We start from the raw sequence: 27,752 nt of genomic DNA on the forward strand, positions 1-27,752 counted from the left end.
ACGTCTTTCCAGCACTCGGCACTTAACGGAACTCCAGCCCTCATTATTGCTTAATTACTAACAGATGTGAGCGGTCACTGTCACTGTCACACTGGGATCCTGATCGGCTCGCTTTTACGCGTAACTCTCAATATATCACCTTGTTGTTATGTACAATCTATACAAGTTCCGGTCCTCAAGCAAGCTGTTATGCTGTGTGTTGAGATACACAAAATCCTCATATTATAGATTTGACGCCATAATCTCCGGACCGCGTTTGTATCTGTAGATAGCGCTCTCGTATTTAAGATGATCTGACGCAAATAGTAGCGCTCTATATTAAACAGCAGCTAGCTGACGCCATGCAGATGTAGGTTACTGGAGAGAATCGCACAAGGAGGCCGAGTGGGGTGAAACCTGTCCAGATGGATGAACTAAGAGCTTCCTGTTCCATTGGTGGACCTGCAGGGAAAGCGTCAGTCTCTTTCTACTCACCACCAGGTAAACGCTCAGGATGCTGGGTTATCTTTACTACCAATTCTACAACCTTTAGATACTCCTTAGTTTATAATTTCTATGAATCAAGGAAGTTCATCCAATAACATTTTCTCTGACCTTCTATCAGGTCCTTCAGATAGGATCTGGCACAGCACTCCAGTCAGAAAGGTCAGTGTGACCAAAACTGCCATCTTTGCCCAGCGATAATAGAAAATGCTATATTAATAATGTCAGGTTGTGGTGGGATGTTTCAACAGAAATACAGTAGCCTTCCTCAGGATGTCAGTCGAGAATATGGTCCACTTTGCTCTGAGCTGGACATCGTAGCTAGACGATGGTCCGAAGTCACCCAGACACCTAACTCCTACACGCCCAACGTACAGGTGAGGTGATGGCTGGGTCACTAATGGGCCAGGCAGGTGTGTGTGTAAGGGGGAGGTTTAGAGCAGGTGGGAAGCACTGGTATCTCCAGCCATGTATCAGAATTTGGCTCCCAAATAGCAGTGACATTTTCTGTGCACTTGATTACAATTGCACTTAAAGGGAGGCACCAAAATATATGATGTATGTATTTGGACAGTAGTGTTGTTTGTGATTAAGGTACATTTCTTTGGGAACGTGCACAGGAATGCATCTCAAGAGGTGAACGTTTATTTGATGGACAATATTTAAGGACTTATAAGTTGAGCTTTTAAATAGTTTTAATAACTCCATATCACATCAGCATTTCCTCCACCCAGGTTAGGCTGAATGATGAAATATGCATATCATGGAAGAGGTGTGGGTATAGTGGTCAAGGTTTACATCCCAAACGTTATGTCATCTATTTGCCATTAGATGATGTGGTAATGCTACTGGAATGTTGTCATGCAGTCAAATTAACAGCAACTCCTTAATATGAAATCTCTTTCTCTCTCTCTTTCTCTCTCTCTCTCTCTTTCTCTCTCTCTCTATAAATCCTCCCTGTTATTAATAACTGTATCCCCTGCTTAGAATGTAAGTATCAACGGGAGATGCCATCCTTAAGATTTATGATTCTGATCTCAGCCTCACTTCTTTGGGAAGTAGTAAGTTCAGAAACAGCAGTACCTGCTTTGGAAAATTATACAGAACTGTGGATATATAAACCTTTGCAAAATAAGTTGAAAACTAAATATCTAATTCACAAACTGATATATATTTGAGACCCTTGAATTAAGCGATAGATCTGGAAGGGTCTTATTATGGTGTGATTATGGGGTTGAGCAAGTCCACCGCAGGGATCCGGGTCCTCTTCCCATGTCACTCGGTGGGAAGCCAGTAATCTTTATCACTACAGCAGCGACTCCTGCTGGTCGGTCGGGGTGCCTGCATGAGCGATGGCAAGATGTGAGTGGGTTTGTGCGAGCCTTCCCCAAACCTTTTATATACCAGTTTTAACTTGAATTAGCAGTAATTCTTCACTAAGGTGTAGAAATTATTCCACTTCTTTACGAAAGAAATGCAATTCTATTAAGTTAAATAGTTGCTTTTAAAGAGGACATTGCCTCTCACTCTTCTGGTGCTTTTTCTTGAGAGTTTGAAAACATGATTACTTGACGCCTACAAAACTAGAGCAGTTTATGGTTAACCTATGAATTGCTGTTGCTTTTGTAGGTGTTATTAAAAAGGAACGGCTTAGTAGTTAATCATCTATGGTCTTACTTTAGCAGGATAACATGAATCTCAACTCCACGGTTGCGACTCTGTCCACTCAAGCTGGCTCTCATCAGGTCAGGGAGGAAGAATTGAGGTCCATGCTTAAACAGAAGGTACAGTATTAAGACTTGTTATTTCCACATATATAACTACTCTGTTTAGTGGTCATGTGTCCTTGGCTGAAGTAAAGTTTACAAAGTTATCTTTATAAATGATTGTGTGGCTTCTTTGTTGGTTAATCAGGACCAAGATTGCACCCCGTCCACCAGTTACATCACTGCCTTGACAGGAAGACCACCAGGCCTCCAGATGTCAATGACAGAGAATTACTTACAGGAAAACAAACTCGTCAGACAGATGAAGCAAATTAAACTGCGTTACAGAGATGCCAAGCATGAAATCATGCAACTAAAAGGTACAACACGTATTACAGAGGTTACACAGGAACAGTGTGCCTCAATTATAGAAGGGAAAATACATCATTAATAAGTTGATTAAGTAAATGTCCACTGTCTTGTCCTGGTTGAAGAGGAGCTTCAGCAGCAGGTGACACAAAGCTGTACCCAAAGGGAGCAGATGGTTAATCTCAAACATAAGCATGAGCAGCTTCGCCAGCTTGTGGTCTTGTTAGGTAATGTATACCACACACTGCTCAAAAGCATCACTAAAACACCTGCAGGAATAGAATTTACCAGTGAGTGGAAACAGGAAGTCCATTGTCGTTAAAATTCTAACAATAACTTTGCTAAAGGAATGACAGCAGGATTGGGAGCAGTGGACAGCATTGCCTCACAGCCAGATTGTTCTGGGTGTGAATCCTGTGCCATCCCTGATCCTTGACCAAGACTTTATAGGCTGTAGACTTGGAATTGGTCTCTGGACACTGCACTGTTGCTATCCACTGCTCCTTGAGGTTAGGATGGGTTAAATGCAGAGGACAAGTGTGCCCATGGGGAAGTGTAAACTTAAGTTAAGGCAGCTTGATCCACTATTAGATTCACCACTGAGTTCTGCATTTTCTCAGCAGTCTCCTATCAATTTTGAATCTGTGTTGTATCTGATTTGACATTTCCAAAGGGTTTTTTGTCCTGTTAAGTGCAGCATTTGATGTTTTTCACCAGTTGAGGGAGACAGCTGGAAAGATGAACTTCTACAGATGGCTCAATCCAAACAAAAACATATAAAGTTGGAGCTCCACCGTATACGACAGGTACAGTATCTCTCATCACACCTTGTTCAGTCAGTTCTCAACTCACCATGTGGCTGGACCAGGAGGACCAACCAGAGACAAAGTTATACATAAAAAAGATGTTAGATCACATGTAAGGGAGTACGTCCTTCCTCATTCCTCCTGCTGCTGACATCACAGGTGCTTTTCTGGTTTATCAACATACCTTAGATGCATGTTCTCCACTGTGGTTTGTGTGGCTCTGGGTCACTTCCCTAATACTCGCATACCTTAACCTTAAACAGTGAAAAGCTGCATTATTGCTAGAGGTTTTTTTTTGTTTTAGCACTTAAATATAGGTATCAATCATCTTGTGTCTGATAACGTGAAATGTAATGATATTTGTGTCTGTAATGACTTCTAGCTGTTGCATGTGACTGTGGAAAGTGCCTGTGAATCGCTGATGAAGGAGAGCATTCAGGAAATACTTGGCAGGTGAATAGTTTAAAAGGTGGACACATATCAAGTATAGTGAATGTATAATAGCATGTGATTTTGAATTTTGTTACTCTGATTTTGTGACTATAGAGAAGTTTCTGCGCTGGAGTCACTGGACAAAATGATGATAGATGTAGAAGAGAAGCTGTCACTCAGCGAGGTTTTGAACAAGAACTCAAAACGCAAACTAAATGATACCCCATGCTTTCCACATGCATCAGAATGGCAGAGTGGGGATCTAGGATTACTTCCCCCCGAAGCCACGAATCAACCGATGACGGTGTCCGAGCTGACCTTTAGCCCTGCTATGGCAAGCACACTGCCGCTGAGTCGAAACAGTGGCAATCTATTCATGCAGCCACAATGAAAAGAAAACAGCATGCCAAGCAGTTGTCAGGAATGTGAAGAGAAAGATTGCAGGCGCAGGCGATGGCACGCTGTCCAGCAGATAAAGCTGTGGTAGAGTTTCAGCAGTAACAGCTTCCATGATTTCAACAAAATGAAATTATAGCTTCTACTGGCCAACATCAGCTCTGTGATTAAATTTAGACAGACAATAGTAACCGTTAAGCTGGAAGAGCGAAAACTGAGGGAAAGAAAACCTCTTTATCATCCACAAATAGAACACCAAGCTCAGAAATCAGAACTACAGCAGTCAGAGATTGTCAAGGATTTGCAGCCGAGGCCAAAGTCTTCATATGTTACTTGTTTTTGTTCTTCAATAAACACCAAGGCATATAAATAAAGAGTGGAAGTGTGAGGTATTTGTATTGTTTCATAAAATGCACATTTTTATTTTATTTTTGACTTGCATTACCAAATTATAGTAGTTGGAGACACCCCTAGCACCCTCCATTAATGATCCTGAATGATGTCACAGTAATGCCATCATGAATTCCTCCAATTGCTGCTTTTCATTTACATTTTCATTGATTTTCATTGCCAAATTATAGCAGTGTTTAAATGGCCATCATGAATCTGCACCCCCACCATAGGTCTCAATGCTCCTTTCTCTCTCCCGTCGTTGGGGTGTGGCATCAAGGGTGTAAGGTTTATTTTGGTCCAACAGGCTATTGAAACTCCACCCAAACCTTGGGCCCGACCCAGCTTCACAAAGTCATGTGGACACTGTAACTTTGACTAAAGAACAGAATTTTGAAGTTTCTCAGTATTTACCAATGGGTGTAAGTGCACCTGATGTGCCTGCACCGTGTGTGGCATTTTCTTAATTATTCAATGAGGTTTTAAAAGGCAGTATTGTCTGGAGCGGGTGAGATGTGAAACCAGTCCTACAGGGCTGTTAGGTGGTGTGGTCTTGTATTGTCAATCCAGTTTCACAGGCTGCCTACAGATCTAAGGGTGACTCATGAAGTCTGAGTAGTTTGTGGAGTGGAACTTGGCCATCTCGCTGCTGTGATAACATATTTAGATACAAATCACTCTTCAAATGATGCCTGATATGTCTTCTCTTGTGTCATAGAGGCGCTTTCCTGCTGACTGTTGTACTGTTCGCTTTAGATCTATCGAGTCATTAATTGGTAGAGCGCGCGCTGGGTAATCAGTTCGGCGCGCGCTCGGCGCACCTGTATTGTTTTCAAGAAGCAGCAGGTGAGACTGAGCTCAGACAGGAACCAGCCTGGATTCATGTAGTCACCGTGAGAACACTACCGTGCCGACATGAGTAAAAACAAGAGCAAGAGCGACGATAAGTCGGAAAAAGCTTTGGCTGCGGAGAAAGCCCAGTTTAATAAACAACAGGTAAGTCCTTTAATGTAAAATGTGATTTATTTTCAGCCATGACAGCGGTGTTAATGTAATTATACAATAAGGACGACTCTGTTTCAAACGTTTATGATGGAGGAAAATCCAACGTAAGATCTACAAGCGAGTTACGAGCAAATTTACGCTTTTCCACATTTTTATAAACACTTTAGCCGTCTTTAATGTTAATAATAAACAGGGTTAGAAAGTGCTACACTCGTAAAAGAAACAGAATAATTCAACAGCACAAAGTTAATAATCATATAATAATGAAGGTAATGTGGAATAAAACCAGAGAGCAAATGTGACTGTGAAAAGACAGAAAGCCTTATCAGCTTTGTGATTGGTTGTTGGAAAACCCGTGGCTGAGCCTTGAATAACAGAAGAACAACAAAGAGCTGATGATGTATGACCTTACCAAACTAAGTAAGGTTAGAAAGGTCCTACGTTTCATTTTTGATGTTTGCTGTTGTCATTGTTCTCAAAATAAAGAATAGATAGATAATATATTACACTTGCTACAACTACCACTTGGTGTCAGTGGGCGATGAAACAGAACACTAAGCTTATTTGTACAACATCTAAGCTGCACAGTTATGTTGATGAATATTTCAGATTTTCTTCACTTGTATTTTGCTCTTTTTCAGCTCCATAGCATCAGCAAAACCATCACTCCAGCTGAAACACCACCAAAGGAGAAATATGTCCGCAGTATCCTTTATATTTGATAAACTTCACACTGCAGATCTTGTGTGGAAAAGTCTCAATGTAGACTAAACCAAATGTAATGTTGACTTGTTCCCATTATTACTACATAGGCTACATCACCACTGTTCACATTGTGCGTTGTGCACTTTTCTTGACAACTGTGAAGCCATCATCATGGGGACCCATAAGGAGGGTGGCGCCACCACATTTTGGTCCTACACCCAGAATCTGCCTCTGTCCAGCAACGCCATTATCAGCTGGAAATTCTGCTACCTGCTGCACAAAGTCCTAAGAGATGGGCACAAAAATGTAAGTTCAAAATGTAGAATTAATTGAACCCTTCCATCTTGGTTATCTCATCTATTTTTTCCCCCTCATTGTTGTGATGTCCCTGTATCATTTAAAGTTCTTTGTCTCATATATGACTTACAGGGTGTTGGAGACTCCCACAGACACTGCCGCATTGTTAAAGACATGGGGATTCTCTGGGTGAGTAGCTATCAGGATAAAGCTGTAACTGGTTAAACATGGGAAAAAGAATGCGTGATAATGAAATTGCCTCGATTCTTTACAGGGACACTTGCATGATCGATACGGCCACATTGTTGCGCTGTCGGCCAAATTTCTCTGCCTCAAAATGGAATTCCATGCAAAGGTGAGAATAGAATGGATCATGACATACTGACACTATTGCTTTATGCAGATCCTTATCTATCAAATTGTAACTGTTGGTAGCCTTGATAAATGGGACCAATATATCAGATTTTTCTTCATTGAGATTGGTGTTTTGAAGAAATTTACCAAATATTGAAAACGCCCTTTCGTGCCACGTTATTGAATCATCTTCCAAATGACCAAATCAACGTCTCCACAGCACAAGACAATCCGAGGGAATCTGGAAGTTAGTGATGACACTGTGGATAGGGAAGCAGGGAGTGAAATGAACAAAGTGTAAGTTTCTTCACTTTGCCCACAACAATACTACCTCTCCAATACTGTGCAGTAGATATGTGGTCATATGTACATTTGAACAAAGGTTTTGACACATTGCAGGTTAGATATGACGCAGGAGCTGCTGGATTACTTGGATGCTGGTCTGAAAATGGCAGAAACAGGTGACTCTCTTTGATCTATTCAGGTTTCACTCATGTTGTTTTTTTTACTTATCATTGAACTTCAACTCAACTTGATTTGCCTAAATGATTTTGCGTTTGTTTTGTGCCAAAGTTCTGCGTCAGCTGGATGCCAATGGGGCAAAATCTATCACTCCAGCTGGACGGTGTCGACTGACTCCTCTGATCCCCCTCATACTGGACTGCAGCTTCCTCTACCATTTCTCTGTGCTACTGATGTTCAAGCTGCACAGCCGTGAGCAACACAAAGATTTTTAATTCTGATCAACCCTTAATGTGAATTCACACCTGACACCAGTCATTTCTTCTGCTTTGTAGGTATTGTGCCAGATGCTCTTCTTGGACATCGAGAGCGGTTTCGTGATCTGTTTACGAGGTACATTATATAGTTTCTTAATCATATCATCGTTATATCACTTCATTTTTATTTGTAAAGCATAAAATGCAACTCAAAATGCTTTCAAGAGACAATAAGCAGGACCAATCACGACAAGAGGAAATAAAAACAAAGCAGAGTTAGAAGGTCCTGACAGCTTAATACCTTGAGAGCTCTTGAGAGTGTTTCTGATGCAAAGTTACTCTATTTGCAAGACCATGAACTGCTATATAAACTTGAAGCCAAATATTCAAATTGATATGGTAACCAACAGATAGTCGGTATCTCTGACAGAAACTCTCAGTAACAACAATCTGTTCCTTTGCAGTCTCACACAGTTCTTTGACAGAGCCAGAGAAATGGAATTCTTTAAAACCGTCATCCTGATCCCAGATCTACCAGATGTAAGTTTTTGCAAATGTTTTCTCTTGAACCAGTTTTTTGCATACTTCCATCACTTACACGTTTATCGATTGTTACACTAAGGAGCCTCCAAACTTCCTTCGTGCTGCTGCCTTTGCTGAATATAAAAAGCCAGTGGTGGTGATGCCAAATGAGGAGGAAGAAGAGGAGGTGGAGCCACAGCCAGAGCTCAGGGAAACGCCACAGGTACAGTTGTTTATTTTCATTTACTGTGAATGTTTTCCACTTTTTGTCTGGTTCTATGACTTTTTTTTCCTGTTAGCAGTACTATTTGCTCAGCCAAGCGGGAACACAGCCAAATGGGAACACTGGGATGGAGCACAGGGAAACGGAGAATGAGAATCTGAAGAGGGAGCTGGAGGTGCTCAAACCAGAGCTGCAGCTCATCAAGTCTGAGGTAGATATGGGTGTTCTGCCAGATACACAGACCTTTCTTACGTCACCATACAATGGGGTGTGAATCCATCGTCATGGGGCGTTTCCATTTTTTCTTTATACATATTTTTGTTACTTGCCATGGATGAACTATTGCCAGAAAAACAGTTTTCAAAAAGAATCTGTGTGTATTGATTGCAGTCATTTGAAACAGTGCACTGTCTCCTGTCCCTCCTTTCCTAAGGCTCAGAGGTGTGTAACTGAATTGAGGTCTCAAGTGAACCGCTTAGAAGCTGAGGCAGAGGAGCAGCGTACACACAAACAGATTGCTATGGTGGAAAATGAACACCTGCGGATGGAAGTAGATGCATTACGATGCTCTAATGCTGCCAATGTTGGGGCACAGATCGGATACAAAGAGGCAGATGGTAGGTGAATGCCTTTTCCTTACATCTAAAACATATATGTAAAAACAGCAGCATCCATATCATCTAATCTCTCTGTAACAGGCAGAGCTCAGGCGGCTGAGGTTCGTTTTTCTCATCTCAAAGAGAAACACGCGGAGCTGGTTTCCAGTCATGCTGACCTGATGAAGAAGGTAATCTGCCCTTTCAGTATTGCTTCTCTGTCACAGTTCAATGAGGCCTTACAGGAGCCACTGCGAATCTGAACTGTTTTTGTATGCAGAGTGCAGATACAGTAAAGGTGCTGTCCTATACAAAACACGACCAAGACCAACTACAGAGGGCCAAAGAACAGCTACAAAATGAGCTGGAGATTCTGCGACAGGAGAACAGAAACAAGGTGTGACCTCTGCAAACTCTGACCTCCAACCACAGCACCAACAGTAGCACTAAGAAGGTACAGCTACGGCTTTTCAATTCACATTAACTCTTAACCTTTAACTTGTTTCAGATGACTCAGCAGCAGCAGGAGGTGGAACGCATGAATAAAGAGCTACTAGAACAAAGAGCAGAGACGGCTCATCTTCGAATGAGTCTGGAAAATAAAGAGAAGGTAAGATTCATTAAAATAAAGATGGTTCAGAGATCAATCCTTGGTTGGCTCCTTGCCCCTGTGTTCGGTAAGTCAGTCTGTCTCATTCAACTGCCCTTGTTTAAATGTTGTATTTCTTTCACTGTCTTCAGGAGGGATCCCAGGTGGGCAGCTCTCTAGCAGCTCTACAGGCAGAGCGTGATGTGCTGCGACGCTCTGTCGGAGAAAAAGATGCCGAGCTTTCCACACTGAGACAACAGGGACAAATACAGCAGAGCTCCTCGGACATGGAGAGAGACAGGAACAACAGAGAGCTGGAGGCTTTGAGAGCTCAGCTACAACAACAGGTATGGTCAGATTATACAATCAGCAGCACAGAGAGGAAATATACACAGTGTGACTTAAAAGCATCAACACTTCTCAGTATCATTCAGACTTCTCCAGAAGACAATACATGTCAATTATGTTAGAACCACTGGATTCATATCAACTTGCATGCTTGCTTGGTGTTTCCTCTCAATAGATAGCCATCAACGCTGAGCAGAAATTAGAGATTGACAGGCTGAGACGAGAGCTGGACTCAACAAGAGCAGAATTGCAGCGTGCAAACGGCGTCCTCCAAAGCAAAGAAATGGTTGGCTTATTTCAATTCTATTCACTTACAATGTCCCTGGGTGGTTTTGGGGCAGCCTGCTGGTTCTAACACTTGATATTTGTCCTCTAGTCTGGCACCCAGCTGAACAGTGCATTAGCAGGCCTTCAGGCAGAGAGGGAGGCGATGTTGCGCTCTGCGAGGGAGCAGGAGGCAGAGCTCAACTCCCTCAGACAGCAAGCAATGCTCCAGCATACCTCCTTAGAGCAGGAGAGACAAAGGAGCAGCATGGAGCTGGGAACCTTACAGGCCCAAATACAGCAACAGGTATGTTTGGCTCCAGGATGTAACTGTTATAAATTGGTCAGTTTTTAGGCACTGATGAGTTTGTCTGCTTGGACACAGGCCTGTCGAGAAGGTGAGCTGGCCCAAAAGCTGCAGCAGGAGCAGTTCAGTCTGCTGCAGTGTGCAGTAGTAGAGGCTGAAGGCATCATACTGGATGCTGTGGCCAAAGTGGATGACCCCATACATCTGCGCTGCATCAGCTCTCCAGGTACAATCGCCCTCAGTCACTCATCCAAAGGCTACTGAACACTGTGAATAAACTTTATATGTTACTTTGCTTTTTGTGCTATTTTCTGTTATATTTATAGTTTCCCCACTGTTTTTCAGATTACTTGGTGAACCGAGCTGAGATCACTCTGGTGTCTATAGACAAAATGCAGCAGAGCCACATGATCTACCTGGGAAACATGAATGGTATGGAGCTGCCATGCATGTGTTGTTTTTGTGTTCGTCTTTGTGTTAAAGGTTGTGTTTACCTGTGCGTCTGTGTTCTTGTCTTGTCTATCTTCCCACTAGATGCCAGCGGTTTGTTGAGAGCGGTAACACAATTCTCCCACCTCACAGCCGACACTATCGTGAATGGAGCAGCAACATCACACTCTGCTCCCACTGACCAGGCAGATTGTAAGACACACGCACACACACGCACACAAGAGCTTAATACGCACACACACACACACACACACACACACACACACACACACACACACACACACACACACACACACACACGTATTAAGCTCTTCTTGTGTTTACTTTGTCTCAAGATTTGACCGACAGCTGCCGTGACTGTGCAAATCAGTGTCTGCAGTTCCTGAGGGACTTGAAGCTCCAGGCCAGTTTGCCGAGAGCAGATCCCTCTGCAGTCCGCTACACTGTGCAGCGCATCCTCGGCTTGGCACAGGTTCGATTTAAACGAAATATAATATTAAATAGTCAATGTTTTTCCTTTCACAAATATTACCTCGCATTATGTAAAACATCGATCCTGTTTGCTTTTCAGGATTTGCGTCCAAAAGGGCAAGATGTGCTAAAGGAGGAGCTAGGAAGCGTGGTGGATAAAGAGATGATCGCTACATCTGTTGCCATCGAGGAGGCTGTGCTGCGTATGGAAGTAAGCAAACCTGCACACATTAGTAAAGAAAGAACCCTACACTCTGGACATGCACATGAGGATACCAACCTTTCACACTTTTTTTCACAGGAGATACTGAATCAGGCAAAGAAAGAAACAACAGGCATTAAATTAGAGGTGAACCAGAGGTAAGTCAAATGTGTTGTCCTGAAAGGGTTTTAAGCTCCTCTTCCTCCCTCTCTTCTGATCACTTCTGTTGTTTGGATCTTTGTTTTGTTTTTGTCACAGTATCCTGGGATCCTGTTCTGACCTGATGAGGGTAAAACGTCTTGTTTACTTTCAAACAATGTTCTGCAAACTCAAGTTAAATTTCAGATTCACCCAACACCTGTTTTTTGCTTTTCCAGGCTGTTCATATGCTGGTGATGTCTGCTACTGATTTACAAAAAGACATTGTGGAAGGAGGCAGGGTGAGTTGATGTAACGCTCTCCTAACACTGCTCCTTCACTTTGGAACCAGTTAAGGTGTAATCCCAGCACCTGATCCAGATTCCTACTGGACACCTTCTGAAGGTGCTCACAGCATGTCTAATGGGAAGGAGACCACAGAGGAGAGACTCGATGGAGGGATTTTATATCTCATCCGGCATGGTATCACACAAAGAGTTTGAGGATGTGGCTTGCGAGAAGAACATCTGGATTTCTTAGCCTCCAACCTCCACAGCCTGGAGCCGCTAAGCATTGGGAAATGAATAGATGGAAAAACAAGGAGTATCAACAACATACAATGGCTTTAAATGCTCTTGTGTTTGTCTTTTCAAAGGGAGCAGCATCTGTTCAAGAGTTCTATGCCAAAAACTCCCGCTGGACAGAGGGCCTCATCTCTGCTTCCAAGGCTGTGGGCTGGGGGGCCACACAGTTGCTGTAAGTAAAACACCAACAATTCATTCAAAGACATGATAGGCCAGTCACATAATACTTTTTGGTAATAACCATGCATCATCAAGAAAAAAACATCCAAATGGAGGTTAATGTGTATGTTTATCTGCTGTCAGAGATTCAGCTGACCGGGTTGTGACTGATAAAGGTCAATACGAGGAGCTCATCGCCTGCTCACATGAGATCGCTGCCAGTACTGCTCAGCTCGTCGCTGCATCCAAGGTTCTGCTGGGAAGCGTTTCACCACTTGAACTATGATGTGGTCACTCACTCATATGGCACCTGTGGTCAAGTGTTTTGACAATAACTGGTTTGTTCTTGTCCATATTTAAAGGTGAAGGCTGACCGCAATAACAAGAAGCTGCACACGGTGCAGCAGGCCTCACGGCACGTGAACGACATGGCTGCTGTGGTCGTCACGTCTACCAAACACGGGCAGCAGCAGGTCTCTGACCACGGTGAGAGAGGGGGGATCCAAACATGTCAGTTAATTCCAATATGTTCAACTGGTTTATCATTACATGTTGTTGCCTACTGCCCTCACAGGTACAATGGACTTTTCTGGAATGTCTCTGATCAAGCTGAAAAAAGAGGAAATGGAAACCCAGGTGAAGCTTCTTGTGCCTCAACAGCCTTTATACCATGTCATCCTGTTTTTGAATTGTAGTTAATTGTAGGGAGCCTTTGTTTACATGACCTCTCAGGTGAGGGTGCTGCAGCTGGAGAACGAGCTGGAGCAGGAGCGTGTCCGTCTGGGGGAGCTTAGGAAGCGCCACTATGACGTCGGATCTCCAGAGACTAAAGCTGACGAGACGGATCCAGCTGATAGTTTCCCCCCACCGCCTCCACCCACTCTGCTTGACTCCACTCCCATACCTCAGTCCTTTTCACAGACACAGCCATACCTGAACACCCAGGGCTTCACATCGACCAACGTGTTCCCACCGCCTCAAACACAGACCTCCTCACTGCCACAGTCTTACACACCAACACACTCATTCTCACAGACACAACCTCACACACCTCCGCAGTCCTACACACCTGCACAGCCCTTTACACCTGCACAGTCCTTCACACCCATGCAGCCCTACACACCTTCACAGCCCTCTACACCTGCACAGTCCTTCACACCCACGCAGCCCTACACACCCTCACAGCCTTACATCCCAGCCCAGTCATTCCCACCAGCTCAGCCTTATATACCAAACCAAACCCAAACATACTTCAAACCTCAGTCATTCCCGCTGTCACAACCCTCAACATACACATCAAGTGTCTCCCAGTCACAGTCACCGTCTCAGCCACAAACAGCAACGGCACAGAACAACACAGAGACCAACAAGCCAGCCTCCAGGAGACACACTATCTTTGGAAAATCTGGAGTTTTGCTGAAGAAAGCAGTAAGTGTTAACCAACTTCAACATAAATGTTAACTTCATATGTTCTTAAAAGGATTATGAGTACCTGAGTAGATTACATGTGATTATGTTATTAATCTTTGTTTTTGTAATTACAGTTCAGACGAGGTGAAACTGGAACTGGGGAATCCTGAAAAGCAACAATCTGACATAGTGGCTTCAATTTTTGTCATGCAGTTAGTGGGGAAAACAAATCCATTCATCTGTTGAAATCATTGACGATTTATCTACATTTAATCTATTTTCCCTCTAGAACATTATGGCTTTAAAAAGCAATATACTGTACGTGCTACATTTAGTTTAGTTTTATATTGGTAAAATGTGCAGATTAAACAGCAATGTAATATTTTCTACTTATAATGGAATCACGCACTTCAGCCTTATTCTATTACTGATTGCTCTTAACTGAATTAATTGGTTTAATAGAAATGATTTTAATAAAATAAGAATAATAAAGGGGTTCTCCACATATTTTCATATAAAATTCAGCTTGTTTGTAATGCTTTAGTAGGTAAAACACATTTGACCAATCATCAATTCATTACTGTTACAGAAATGTCAACCTACAGCGACCTCATCTGTCTGTTATTATTGTCATGCGCAGTACAAACTGCAACCTCACCACCATGGAAGCAGTGTCTCATCAGAAGACACCAACTGCGTCAATTCGCTAAAACATTAATAGACAAATAACGGAAATTGAACATGGTGGCCTTCAAAATAAAAGCCCGTACTAAATCAAAGGTGCAGTACTTTTCAGCCGTGGCCCCTGCAGAAGTGAATACGCTGGATACATATCAGTTTTATAAACGTTCTTTGTTTAATTTGCTGAAATCTCGATTACAATATTTCTCTCTTGCACTTCCTATTAGTGGAATATGATGTCAAACGTCGAAGACCATAAATCTACCTCAATTATCAATTGTGTCATGTTTGCAGGTGGGACGAGTTGTGAAAGTATGTTCAGCAGGTAGGAAAGCATATTGGACAACAAAACATTTTTACAAGGTTATGTTGTCACTTTTGCCTTTTTGACATTACTTGTTTGCAGGATTACTATGGTTACAAGACGGTCCAGCTTATTGTTTCTTTCTCACGAGCCCTTAACAGTTCGTCAGTGTTAGTATTAATAATTCACTCGTGTTTGTTATTTTGACGCAACACGTTCTTTAATGGAGCTTTATTTTGAAGGTTCTGGTCGTTTGTGTGTGCACTGTAGGCAGTTTGACGCGTGTTGCCACACTACCGCAGAGGGACAGAAGTGGCCGGACAGAGATGGGTCACGGACACTCTTTATCCAAAACAAATCACACTGTATCCTGGACGCGGACATCCATACTGGATATGAGATCATGATCGGGGGAGTTTGTGCTCCTTTACACTTTATTTTTATACGTGCTAGAAAAGTAGAAGCGGAGTGAAACTAAGTGGAATTGTTTTCAGAGGGAAGGAAGTTTGCCGTGGCGGAGGAAATCTAATAGGAAACCAGGGAGGCGGGCCACAATATCCCGCCGCAGACATGGAGGACTTCGGCTCGGCCCTGGAGAAGAATGTGGCGGATCTGACGGTGATGGACGTGTATGACATCGCCGCAGTGGTGGGCCAGGAGTTCGAGAGGATAATCGATCAGTACGGCTGCGAGGCTCTGTCCAGACTTATGCCCAAAGTGGTTCGGGTGTTGGAGATCCTGGAGGTGATGGTGAGCCGCAGCAGCATCAGCCCGGACACCGAGGAGCTGCGGCTGGAGCTGGACAAGCTGCGGCTGGAGAGGACAGACCGGCTGGAGAAGGAGAAGAAGCACAGAAAGGTCTTAGTCTTTGTTATACTCAGGGCCGGGATGGTGGATTCATGTACAAGTTGTTATTACACAAAAAGTTGCCCAACATGATTTTTGTCCAGTGGTTCTTAAACTGTTGGATGTGTTCAATCGCTGGCACACAGAGAGCCCCCTGCGTGTGCAGCACATACCTGAATATTCATGTAAACAAATCACCTGCAAGGTTTCTGTGATCATGAACGAAGAGAAAAACTGTGAAATTTGAAAATCAGTTATCCAGGTCTGGAAATGTACAGCAAACAAGAACACGTGAGGTTTTGCTGTGATTTCTCTTAAATCAGAGTTATCTTGTTTGTCAATGACAAGTTAAGACTTGTGTGTGGAGACATTGTTGCCTCATTGCACAAGAAAATCAATTTCTATGTCTGGTCCTAATTAGGTATCAGATTATTTTATAGATTCAAGATTACAGTCAAAATCTGTGTGGATGAAAATCACTTCAATCAGAGCGTCCATACCTCCACCAAGGTCATAAAGTCTGTGATTTCTCTTTTTTGTCTTTATAAATTCAGGCTTTTACTATCATTACCTTGAGATCAAATGTGTAAAAAGATTACTTACGCAAATGTAAATGTAAATTAATAGTAGAGTGGTATCGGTGACATAATGGTCTGGAAATCCACAACTCATATAGGCAACACGTTTATTACTGCTGAATCAGCATTATCTTCTTCACTATCTACACGTAGGTACACAGACATCATATATGTGACCCCTGTCAGAGCCACCAGATCTGGATCAATACTAGAGCTGGGTCTGGGCTAAATTGCACCCATTGATAGACCATCATAGGACAGACATTTTTGTTTCCATGGCTGCCATAGTTTTTGAGCGTTTGTTGACAAAATATGTCAACAAATGCCCTGTCTGGTAATTTTAAACAAAATCCAACATCCAGTTCTGTCTCAAAATCAAAACTCTTCCCTGACCCAAGACCCACCTGTAATCTACAAAATGTCACAAAAATTGTGAGGTATTCCTTTTAGAAATCTCGTACTGTCAATCAAACACAGGAGTGGAGTTGCAAAAAAAGTGTAATGTGCATGTCAAAGTATTCCCCATAGAGCTGCAAAGAAAAAAATAGAAAATAGAGAAATAGAGTAAGGTCAGTAAAAGTTATTGAAAACATTTGGTCACCACTGAGCAGCAGAAACATAGTAAGCTTCTCATTACAAACAAATCTGTGCCTGTGTTCTGCTTTCTATTATAGATATAAGTGCACTGTGTATTATTTGTAGCTCTGGCTTACAGCCTGGCAGAACAACGGTGAGTGTGCCACTATAAAAAGTTGTGAGTCTCTCGTGACAGTGACTCGGCCACGGCGAACAGTCACAGGTTGACTGATTAACGTTGCTGCCTCATGACTCGGATAACGTGAAGGTTTTCTGTGACTAAGAGCGTAAAAGCAGACATAGATTTAACATGGCGGATAGCACAGTGGATCAAACTGGATGAATGTGGCATAGTGTTGTGTGTGTGTTTCGTGCCGTCTCACATCGATGCCTGTAATCAGATTTTTATGGTGAAATCCAAAAAGGTAACAGGTCAGATTCTAGACTTAGAGATCTCTAACGTCACATGTGAAATTTAATTGGATTTCAAAGTACAAGCAAGGTTTTCTTTACGCACATGCTTGAGTTTATAAACCACAGAAGAAGAAGCTGCGTCTGCATCTTTGCCACATCAAACGCCATCAATCGCCCGACCGTTTTGCAAGATGCAAGCAAGTGGTAGCAGCAACAGGTGGAGGTTGTGTGGGCTTGGGTGGACCCTCACACATCATAACTGTCACAAGCTTCAGGTGTGTGTGTGTGTGTGTGTGTGTCATCAGGAGCTGGAGCTGGTGGAGGATGTCTGGAGAGGAGAAGCTCAGGATCTGCTCTCCCAGATCGCTCAGCTACAGGAAGAGAACAAAAGCCTCCTCACCAATTCGATAAAAGACCCCATGAGTGAAGAGTACCTACAGAAGCATGAGGGTGAGGAGAACACACACACACACACACACACACACACACACACACACACACACAGATAATCTTCCACAGACAATATGTTACCCTGCTTATTTCATAGTCCATTGCAAAACAAATACATCATTTCACGTAGCATATCCATGTATTACTGATTTCATGCTTCCACTGAGTGAATCAGTCTTGTTGTCTCTATGTTGATCATGACTGATTGTTGTCACCAGTTTCAAAAGAAAGTCAGTGACTGTAACATGTCGGGATTGATTGACAGGGAGACGAATAATAAAACAATTCATTTAATATTTTGGACCATTTGGCTTAAAATGTTATTATTATTCAAGTTATAATCCGGCATTGATGCATTAAGTAAATGATGAGCTACCTGCTATCTGTGGGCCTAGATGAAAACCTTCACTGGCTTTCTCTTTCTCTTTACACATACACACACACACACACACACACACATGCACACACACACAATGGAAGCCTTCTCCGTGTCTGTCGACGAGCCAGTCTTGTCTCGGCATCAGTGGCTCTTATGTGATTTCACAGAGAGGCCACAGTCACTCTGACGCACAGACCAGCCTCAGTGTACAGGCACACCTGCTGGACACGCACGCACGCACGCACACACACGCACGCACGCACGCACGCACGCACGCACGCACGCACGCACGCACGCACGCACGCACGCACGCACGCACGCACGCACACGCACACGCACACACAAATCAGGATTCCCTCTGTGCAAATCAACATTTGTCAGCCACTAGAAAGCATTTACAAGAACATGTAAAATAATGCAAAGTTATTCCTGGGCTCATAATTTCAAACAATAAGTGGATCCTGCTTGATTCAAATGAACATCACTACTCATCTCATCTACTTGGCCATCTTCAGCGCTTGTTTAATTTTTTCGCTCACACACTCCTCCTGAGGTTGCTCATGTTGCTGCTGTCTTCTCTCTGTCCTCAGCAGGTATGTCAGAGAGAGAGAGGCAGGTGATGAAGAAGCTTAAAGAAGTGGTGGACAAGCAGAGAGACGAGATTCGAGCCAAGGACCGCGAACTTACACTGAAAAACGAGGACATAGAAGCAGTAAGGCCGTTCACTCGCACCTTGAAAGTGAATTGGAGTGTAGAAAGCATGTAAACTTTAACCTTTGAGAGTCACTTACACCTTTTGCAACGTGATTCCTTGGGTCACATGGAGACTGACAAAGTTTCAAAACTGAAGATACCAAGGTTGTCAGTAGATGATGGGTGGTGTCATCATGCTTTTCATGCATGAAAGCATATTTCTTCTCTTTCCATGTATGTTTGTCATTCACCTCTGTTGTCTCATCTGTGTTTCTCTGCAGCTCCAGCAGCAGCAGACTCGTCTCATGAAAATCAACCATGACCTGCGTCATAAAATCTCTGTGGTGGACGCTCAGGGGAAGGCTCTCATCGAACAGAAGGTAGAACTGGAGGCCGGTGCCCAGGCAAGAGGACAGGAAGTCGGTGCCCTCAGGCAAGAAATCGCTCGCTTAAAAGAACGCCTGCAAGGAGACCTGCCCCCCCAGGACCCCGAGGACTCCTCACCTCAGCCTGCCTCACCTGCACAGGTAACACTTTCTCAGATAAGCTGGAAGAAGTAAAGTGATTGTTGCGTGGTTTAATTTGCATTCTAAACTAAACTGAATATTGAGTCTGAACAAAAAGTGACATGTGACTACATTGAAATATGAAATCATTAACTCACACAGGGATATTGACCGAGAAGTATGTGAAAGTAAAAATCTTTAGCCTTTGTTCCTTCATTTGTTACAATCACTCCTCCACATTGTCTACAAGCGCTCAGTGGAGAGTGCATGGTGGACATTAAAGCAGAAAGAAGACGACACGTCCATGTGGCAACACATTGGATCGACATATGATAGTGTGACAGACTGTGAGCGGGCCGGTGTTATTGAGACGATGCTCATTTCAAGGTGTGCCTGTCACGACTGCAGTATTTATGATTGTAGCAATTTTGCAGGATGAACATTCCAAGACCTGTTCAGAATATGACAGCAAATACTACAAAGCCTGTCCAGGGACTTGGTTTACCCAGATTGTGACAAAATATGGTAAAACTCAAACACTAAGTGAACTAAGTGAACATAAACAAAAGCTCTCCTTTACTTCACCAGCTTGGTAAAGCTGCCTCAGTAGTCGGGGCTGAGGGCTCAGCTTGGTCAGAAAGACTATCCGACCAAATATCCCCCGCTCAGTTGATGTCGCAGCCCATTCCCCTCAGCCTCGAGGGACAAGAGGATGGGGGTGAGGAGGCTGAGGAAGAAGAGGCGGTGTTGCTTTGGGTAAAGCAGAAGTGCGAGTTAACAAACCAGAGTGCTGTGTTGTTTGCTCTGGCTCTAACTGTAGACCTGCACTTCTCCCGGAAGTTCATAGGAGCACGTTTGCTGCTAGAGATGCTAACATGGAATGGAAGTGCGTAGTTGAAGAATACAGCGAGTCAAACTTTTGTTGTACTTGCCTGTTTCTGTTACCAAAATGGTTTGGCATGGGTGTGAACTAACAGAGAGTTTGAGTGTCAGATGTTTCCGGCTCTGCCAAGTGGGTGCAACCTTCTAGACCATAACGCTGATGATGCGTCTAAATATAGATCTGACATCTCAGTATCTAACAGCACATGAAACTGCCCCCTTCATGCACCTTGATTTTGAAACACAGACTAAATAAATCATTGCTTCATCTGTAGAACACGCAAGTTTGAAGAGATGCAGCAACGCAGTCAAGTTTGTTGTTTGTGTGTCATGCTCAGTGCGTGAGTGATTACTGCATGTCTAGGCGTGACCCTGAATGTCACAAGCGTGCTAGACGGTTGTAATTAAATGAGATCAAGCATCAGAGCCCGACGGTCTGATGTCTAGTTCACCCTTTGCCACCAGGAGGCGATGTACGATGAGGACATGCCTGCTGTGTTCCAATATTTTACCAAGGTATCCTCATTTCCTTCCTGCCCTCCGTCGTCCCTCCTTCTGTTCTTGTTTCTTGTTGTGACCCACCTGTCTTCTGCTAGGAGGCGCTGTGTGAGGAGGAGATAGGAGGCCTGGACCCAAAGGATCCCAACCGGCCTCGGTTCACCCTGCAGGAGTTGCGGGATGTTCTACATGAGAGGAACGAGCTCAAGGCCAAAGTGTTCTTACTGCAGGAGGAGCTCGCCTACTACAAGAGGTGCTCATTGGACAAATATTCTTTAATCTCTGTGAATGAAAACAAATGTTTGCAGTGGTTTTCTGATGGCGGCGGTGTTTTTTGTTTCACAGTGAGGAGGCGGAAGACGAGAGTATCTCTGCAACTCCGTCCCCCTCCCCTGAGCTGAGGTCTCGATCCCGTACACCCACTCAGCCAGAGTCCGGAATCAAACGCCTGTAAGTTAAGCATGCAAATACACACACACACACACACACACACACACACACACACACACACACTCAAATAGATCTGCTTATGAAACCACTCACCTGTCACAAAGACTCTGGGACTTTGGGGCTCATTTACTGATTACAACACAAATTGTCGCCACAGACATTCAATTCAGCATCAGTGCGTGTCTGTGAGTTGTGCAGGTTTCCTCTTACACTGAGGATGTAAAATGAGCACAGATGCAGCTCGGCTCTTTTGGATTACATATCTTGAATAAGAGTCACGGCTCTGCTCTTCACATCCACCACTCTGCATGTGTGGAAATGGCTCTGCACATAGGAACAAAACACTGAAGAACAATACCAGCCGTTTTATTCTGACAAAGTTTAAACTCAGAATATATATATATGAAAAATATGGAAAGTTTGTTGCGCAATTTCATACAATATGACAGCTGAGGTCTGTTCACAGTGATCAATCACAAGAAAAGGTGTCAGTCTCTTTCTCTCTCTCTCTCTCTCTCTCTCTTTCTCCCTCTCTCTCTCCCTCTCTGTTTCTCTCTGTTTCTCTCTCTCTCTCTCTGTGTCTCTCTGTTTCTCTTTCTCTCTCTTTCTCTCTCGGTGTCTCTCTCTCTCTCGCTCTCTTTCTCTCTTTTGGTTTCTCTTTCTCCCTCTCTTTCTCTCTTTCTGTTTCTCTCTCACTCTCTTTCTGTCTCTCTTTTTCTCTCTCTGTCTCTCTGTCTCTCTCACTGTTTCTCTCTGTCTCTGTCTCTTCGTCTCTCTCGGTTTCTCTTTCTCTCTCGGTGTCTCTCTCTCTCTCTCTCGCTCTCTTTCTCTCTTTTGGTTTCTCTTTCTCCCTCTCTTTCTCTCTTTCTGTTTCTCTCTCGCTCTCTTTCTGTCTCTCTTTTTCTCTCTCTGTCTCTCTGTCTCTCTCACTGTTTCTCTCTGTCTCTGTCTATTTGTCTCTCTCGGTTTCTCTCTCTCTCTCAGTTTCTCTCTCTCTCTCTTTCTGTCTGTCTGTCTGTCTCTCTCTGTCTGTCTCTCTCTCCCTCTCTCTCTCTCTTGTAGCAACAGTGATCGATCAGCTCTACTGTGTATTTAATGAATTGAATAAAACCATTTGCTCATGTTTATGTTCACCAAACAAAGTAATCTAATGAAATCCTAACAAGTCCACGTGCACAATGTATTCCTCAGTATTGCCTCGATCACAGTGAAGACAAAAATGGGACTTTAATTTGCATGTGAATGTACTGAACACGGGTGACATTGCCTGGACTGATCAAGAGATTGATTCATTTGATCCCTGCACAAACAGATATTTACATATTACCCTCCAGGAAATATATGCAAATGAGAAGCACCTTCACCCAAACAACCAAGAGTTCATTCTGCAGCTGATGTGTTTGAGTCTGAGCTGTGTGTACACCTTCAAAAATAAAGACATTTTAATTATATTGATACCAAAGATATTGCATTTAAGCTACAAAATGAAAGCGTCAGAGTTATACTGCTTCCACGCATAACAGCAATGTATTTGGGCCACGGTTGAGAAGTTTAACTAAGAATATGGAGGTTCAGCCGTATTCCATACAGGATAATGGAGGCTATAAACGGAGACGGCCCCTTCCCCTGTTTGTTCAGGCTGTAAACGCTTGAGACAACACAGCAGGTCACCAACATGAATTAAACTGTGAAACATGAAGACCATCCATTTGAAATCTGTTCTGACTTGACTTGCTTTGATTCCACACAACAATTTCCTCTCAAAAATGCAAAGAACATTTGACCTTCGTCTGTTTCCGGCCGTAGATAAACAGGAGGAAAGGGTGAATGCTAGCTAAACATGCTGATATTCAAACACGTAGAATGTAAAGTCTGTGGCACAAAGTTGGAGGTGGAAAATCACACTTGTATGATGATAGTCGGCTCGACTTTGGATAAACGTGGATAATAGTTCCCAGGATTTGCACAAATTTGATTATGCATGAACAGCACAGGAACAAGATGGCTTCACTTTTCCTTAAAGCATCAGAGACACTGCATGGTCCACTCACAGCATGGTGTGATCACTCCTGCTCAAGGTTTCCAAATGTGTTAGACACTTTTCTCACAGTAGAGTTTGAGTTGTCACACCTGAATGGAAAGCAGCCATTATTAATGTTAGCACTTACACCGTAGCTTTGGTGTTCCTCTCCTCACTGAGCCTCTGGGCCAAAGCCTGTGTGCTGCACATTGTGCTTCTGTGTGTGACCTCAGCTCTTGCTTAAGTCGCTGATAGTGCCAACAACGTGTGTGAAAAGCCCAAAGTATGAAGAAATCATTTGGAAAAACAGATAACGCATCAGTTTGATTGATGTCACTGGGAACGCACAGTAAAAAAGAACAAAGATGATTTTTATCTGTTTTTGCAAATGAACTCTTCACAGGTTTTTTTACATGAACACTAAATACAACTAAGGCGTGACTGATATCTTTCCTTTGCCAAAGTTTAAATGAACTTTATGAGAGGTTTGGGTCAAATAGAGGTCAATGGTTGATGTGGACCCTGTCTTCCCCCGTCCGTCCCTTCCTCTCTCTCCTCCTGTCTCCTGTGTTTCTGTCTTTACTCTGTGTAACAGGATCTTCACAGCCATTATGCCGATGGTGGCGGCTGGTTTGATCCCAGATGACCCCACTTTTCAGCCAATCAGACGTCTCAATTCGCTTGTATGACCTTATCCGTGGCTTGGCCTTAGAGCTTTCTCAGCTAACAGCCTCTATACTTTGCATGAACAGGGGATACCTTTCCTCTTTTGTATTATTCTGATTGGCTGATTGTGGGGCTCTCTGACTCATTGCCCAATGAGGAGGATTGCTAATTGTAAGATCAGCCAGTCAGAATAAACCCTGTCTACTCCCTAACTGACCAAAGTAACCATGGTTACCTAACAGAAATAATTCTATGTCATTTACACACTTCAGTGCTTTTTGCTCAACTGTAATGGCACTAAAGTACTTGTGATGGGTTGGGAACTCATCATGCTTTGTTCTTTTACCGCATTAACATAGGATTACTCAGCTAATGCTAATTCAAGAGCATTTTTGTATAATGTATTTTAACAACATTCAGCCAATGTTAAATGTGTGTCATGTAGCATTTCAGCATCAAAGTGTGGTTATGACTTCAGTAACCACACTGGATCAGCCTCCATGATGTGCCACTGAGTCAGATGTGGGTTACAAAGGGAAGTTGGTTCAAAGCAGAAAACAGGAAGTAGCACAGTTGCCCCCTTAACACCCGATGCAGGATCTCCAAACTGCTGCATTCTGATCAGATCTGAGTCGCAGCTCATCAGGGAAGCCAGGAGAAAAACTAGGCTTTAACATCGTGGCTACGTCCTGTCTACTGAGCTCCAATCCCAGATAACATGAACAGTTCTCCATGGAAGGTGTGACTGCAGCCAAACTGTTTGCTGCGATGACAGATGGTGGAATAATGAAAACATTTATTGTCTTTGTAAAGTCAGTTAAGCCAAAGACAAGGGAAGGGTGCGAGGCGGGGGAACTGCGGTTGCAAAGTACTCATTGTTACGAGAAGCAGGAGGGATTATGGGAAATCTGACAAACGCAAGCAAAAACAACACCATTGATGCGAGGCAGAGGTTGTTGGTCTTCCTCAAATGTGGCCTCATATTATCAATGTTTACACTGACATCATACAAATCTAGATAAACACACTGATGTTCAGAAATGCTACACAACTGATTTTGATATCTTTTCGCACAAGTCTAACATTTCTTTTTTTAGTGTAGGCCCAGAGACACTGATCTTTCTCTTCTTCTTCTTCTTCTTCTCTGCGACTCTTGTCTCAGGTTTAGTTTCTTCTCCCGGGACAAGCAGCGGGGCTCCCAGCGGGGGGGAGCTCACTTTGGCGACAGCTTCGGCTCGTGGGCTGCGAAAGAAGACGTGTACACAGAACAAGCCCAGGAGGCGTTGCAGCACATGTAGTCAGCGGACAGAAACCCCAACAAGTTACCCAAACGCCCCAAATATTTAACTCTTCATCTCTCATAACTTCAGGCATCTGCACAAAAACACTCGTAGCCACTCACATTGCAACTGAATCATTGTTTGCTTGAGGTGAGAGCACTGATGGGAAGAAAAGTGAACCAGGGCTCCAGTTCTTTGGAAGAGAAGTTGTAGATGCACAAGAGGAAACTTGTAGATCAAGTGAGCGATAGCACAAAGTGGGTGTGGTGTGTGTGTGTGTGATAGAATATGACACAACGCGTGAGGAGAGACTGAGCTCAAGTTGCAAAATGGAAAAGTGTGAAGTTGCTGATGGTAGATTCTATTTGTCAGATGATATTTATGTCCGTTGGATTCTATAGATGAAGGTGAGGGATGCAAACATTTGTGTGTGTGTTCTCCCTGTAAAAGCACAGACACTTCACTCATTCTGTATTATTTGGAAATGAATGGGAATTTGAAGTAAGTGAAGGACGAGGGTTTGTACTTTGAGATCAATATATGATTAAGGAAATATTATGAAGGATTATTAGTTTTCTTTTTTTAAACTGATTTTCCAACTTTGAGATTCATTTTCAAAATAAGAGCAATACTGTTTTTGCCCTGTTCATGTTTATTGTCTCTTCTTGTGAGCAGCTAGTTTGGTGCCACCAGTCAGGGCTCTGGACTCAAGTCACATGACTCAACTCAAGTCACAAATATGCTGACATCATCACATTCTATTGAAGTTCTATGGGAATAACAAATACTAATTATATAAGAATTCAAACGTGTGTAGATTTAAATGGCTATGCTTGCATCAAACGTGGTAAAGAGCACATAATAACTTGTTCAGGAGTTAAAACTCAAAGCTACAGACTTGTGACTTGACTTGGATGTGTCAGTCTTGACTTGTGACTTGAGTGCTGAGACTTGAGACTTGTTTGTGACCCTTCAATTCAAACTGTACGGCTCTACAAACTGACACCATCAAGGGGCTTTCATGTTGCATAGAACCACAACTAAGTTGTTTGCATGCAGCGTAAGTGAATGCATCACAGTTGTCATGGACACATATGAACATCACATCCATGCCATGTAACAGAAACAAAGCCAGCTGACTTTTGGTTACGTTTTCATGCTCAAGCCAGAAAATAACCAAACATCAACTCTGTTATAGTGCCAAAGTTATTCATACAACATCATACAACACACAAACATGCAAGTCCACTTTTTCATAATACAGGTGTCAGTACAGACATGTAACAGCGACCCTCATGCACAGAACCTGTTTAATGCAACACAGAAAATACTCCATCATATTATAACCAAATGTAATACAAGTGCAGTAAGTGTGTGCAGCTACACTGTGTGTGTGTCTGTGTACACAGTGGTGATGTGCTGCCAGCTGTGTAGCTTGGCTATGAGCCAAACGTGTGTCAAGAAACGATTGACACTACTGACTGACATCCATTGTTGTGGTTGGTTGTCTCTGGGCTTTGACATCATCTTCATTTCTCTTAGGGGGGAATTGTTTTATTTTATGATATTTGGTGATTTCAGTGATGAATTCACGATCATCAGCTATCAGATGCGTAACTAATATATGATATCTGAACTGACACAGACACACACATCTTCCTCTGAGGAGTTTTGGCCCAGAGTTGTGTTGGAAAAAGTTAATATCGCTAATGTGAAGAAATGTAGATATATGGATAATATTGTAATTTATAGCCACAGATTTATTTGTTCAAAGTCAGCTCTTAACTTAATTAAGGTTGTGTTTGCCATAAAGTAAGACCAACCTTCATCATATCATTTGTTTATAACCAAACAGAAGATTACTGCCATATTGATACACACTCTCACACTAAATGTTCAAATCTTCCTCGAGAAGTCTGCACACATCTATTTGTGCTTTTATGCATCGTTTGTACAAAGCCCCCAGATAGAAACACTTCCACAGGATGTTTGTTAAAAAGATTAGCACATTATTCTCAGTAATTACATCACAGGCAACAGCAGTGAAGTATTCCACAGATTGTGTTGATTGAACTGTTATCTGCTTATGAAACTAGTGACGTAAAGTAAAGTGAGTAGTAAAGAGGACTTCAGTGGTATTTGACATGATTTAAATGCTTGACTGATTGATTAACTTTTGCTTTTGCAGCTTCTGTCGCGCTTTCATACCTTCACTGGAACATCTGTGGTGTGACTCGCTGTGTTTTAATCATAGTGGCAACTTTATTCTGGTCCAGTGAGGAAGTAAATTAATAAAAATAAAAATAGAAACATGAAACTTTAAACCCTAAAGCTCCCCTAGCATCAAAGGGACCTGAACTATTTATCATCAAGTTAAGAATAGGATGAATTCATTTAAACATTTAAAGGGAAATATCAATATGTCCAAGGGCAGAGAATCGAAGTGTCTCAGTCCAATCACATTAACTCAGTGAACATTCATTGCCAGCTGTTTGACTCCACTATAAACCTAATAAAGAGGATATTTAAAATATTTAACAATGATGTCATTATTCAAACGTCTGGATATCTTATAGTGCTTGTTTGCCTGTGCCTATAGAACAC

General features: G+C 42.9%; 2 protein-coding genes and 1 long non-coding RNA gene across 5 annotated transcripts; all 3 read left to right on the forward strand.

The window, feature by feature from the left end:
- Positions 1-2,687: 2,687 nt before the first annotated feature.
- Positions 2,688-4,549, forward strand: LOC143011400 (uncharacterized). Its single transcript, XR_012964911.1, has 4 exons — positions 2,688-2,785; positions 3,276-3,364; positions 3,747-3,817; positions 3,911-4,549. It is a non-coding gene; the product is annotated as an uncharacterized LOC143011400 (long non-coding RNA).
- Positions 4,550-5,190: 641 nt separating this feature from the next.
- hip1r (huntingtin interacting protein 1 related) lies at positions 5,191-14,438 on the forward strand. Of its 2 annotated transcripts, none has more exons than XM_076164242.1 (33): positions 5,191-5,578; positions 6,229-6,292; positions 6,456-6,598; positions 6,722-6,778; positions 6,864-6,944; positions 7,164-7,240; positions 7,343-7,404; positions 7,517-7,657; positions 7,741-7,798; positions 8,127-8,202; positions 8,285-8,407; positions 8,484-8,618; positions 8,841-9,024; positions 9,106-9,194; positions 9,284-9,400; positions 9,512-9,613; positions 9,745-9,939; positions 10,116-10,226; positions 10,317-10,511; positions 10,590-10,737; positions 10,857-10,943; positions 11,046-11,153; positions 11,297-11,433; positions 11,533-11,643; positions 11,734-11,792; positions 11,893-11,923; positions 12,012-12,074; positions 12,428-12,528; positions 12,660-12,765; positions 12,878-13,001; positions 13,090-13,151; positions 13,248-13,943; positions 14,060-14,438. In XM_076164242.1, the coding sequence occupies exons 1-33, from the start codon at positions 5,498-5,500 to the stop codon at positions 14,093-14,095; spliced, it is 3,960 nt and encodes a 1,319-aa protein (XP_076020357.1). In that variant the 5' UTR covers positions 5,191-5,497; the 3' UTR covers positions 14,096-14,438. The 2 variants fall into 2 exon arrangements, with proteins under 2 accessions (XP_076020357.1, XP_076020358.1); XM_076164243.1 differs by having other exon boundaries at positions 8,487-8,618.
- A 703-nt stretch (positions 14,439-15,141) lies between these two features.
- rilpl1 (Rab interacting lysosomal protein-like 1) lies at positions 15,142-27,681 on the forward strand. Of its 2 annotated transcripts, none has more exons than XM_076164071.1 (7): positions 15,142-15,768; positions 17,630-17,774; positions 18,747-18,865; positions 19,128-19,373; positions 20,831-20,985; positions 21,078-21,182; positions 25,031-27,681. In XM_076164071.1, exons 1-7 carry the CDS (start codon positions 15,481-15,483, stop codon positions 25,164-25,166), a joined length of 1,194 nt encoding a protein of 397 aa, XP_076020186.1. In that variant the 5' UTR covers positions 15,142-15,480; the 3' UTR covers positions 25,167-27,681. The 2 variants fall into 2 exon arrangements, with proteins under 2 accessions (XP_076020186.1, XP_076020184.1); XM_076164069.1 differs by having other exon boundaries at positions 15,143-15,768; positions 18,744-18,865.
- The last annotated feature ends 71 nt before the right edge of the window (positions 27,682-27,752 follow it).

The sequence above is a fragment of the Genypterus blacodes genome, unplaced genomic scaffold (assembly GCF_046128005.1).
Source record: "Genypterus blacodes isolate CSIRO-AG114 ecotype Tasmania unplaced genomic scaffold, CSIRO-AGI_Gbla_v1 ptg000133l_1, whole genome shotgun sequence".
NCBI classification, from domain to species: domain Eukaryota; kingdom Metazoa; phylum Chordata; class Actinopteri; order Ophidiiformes; family Ophidiidae; genus Genypterus; species Genypterus blacodes.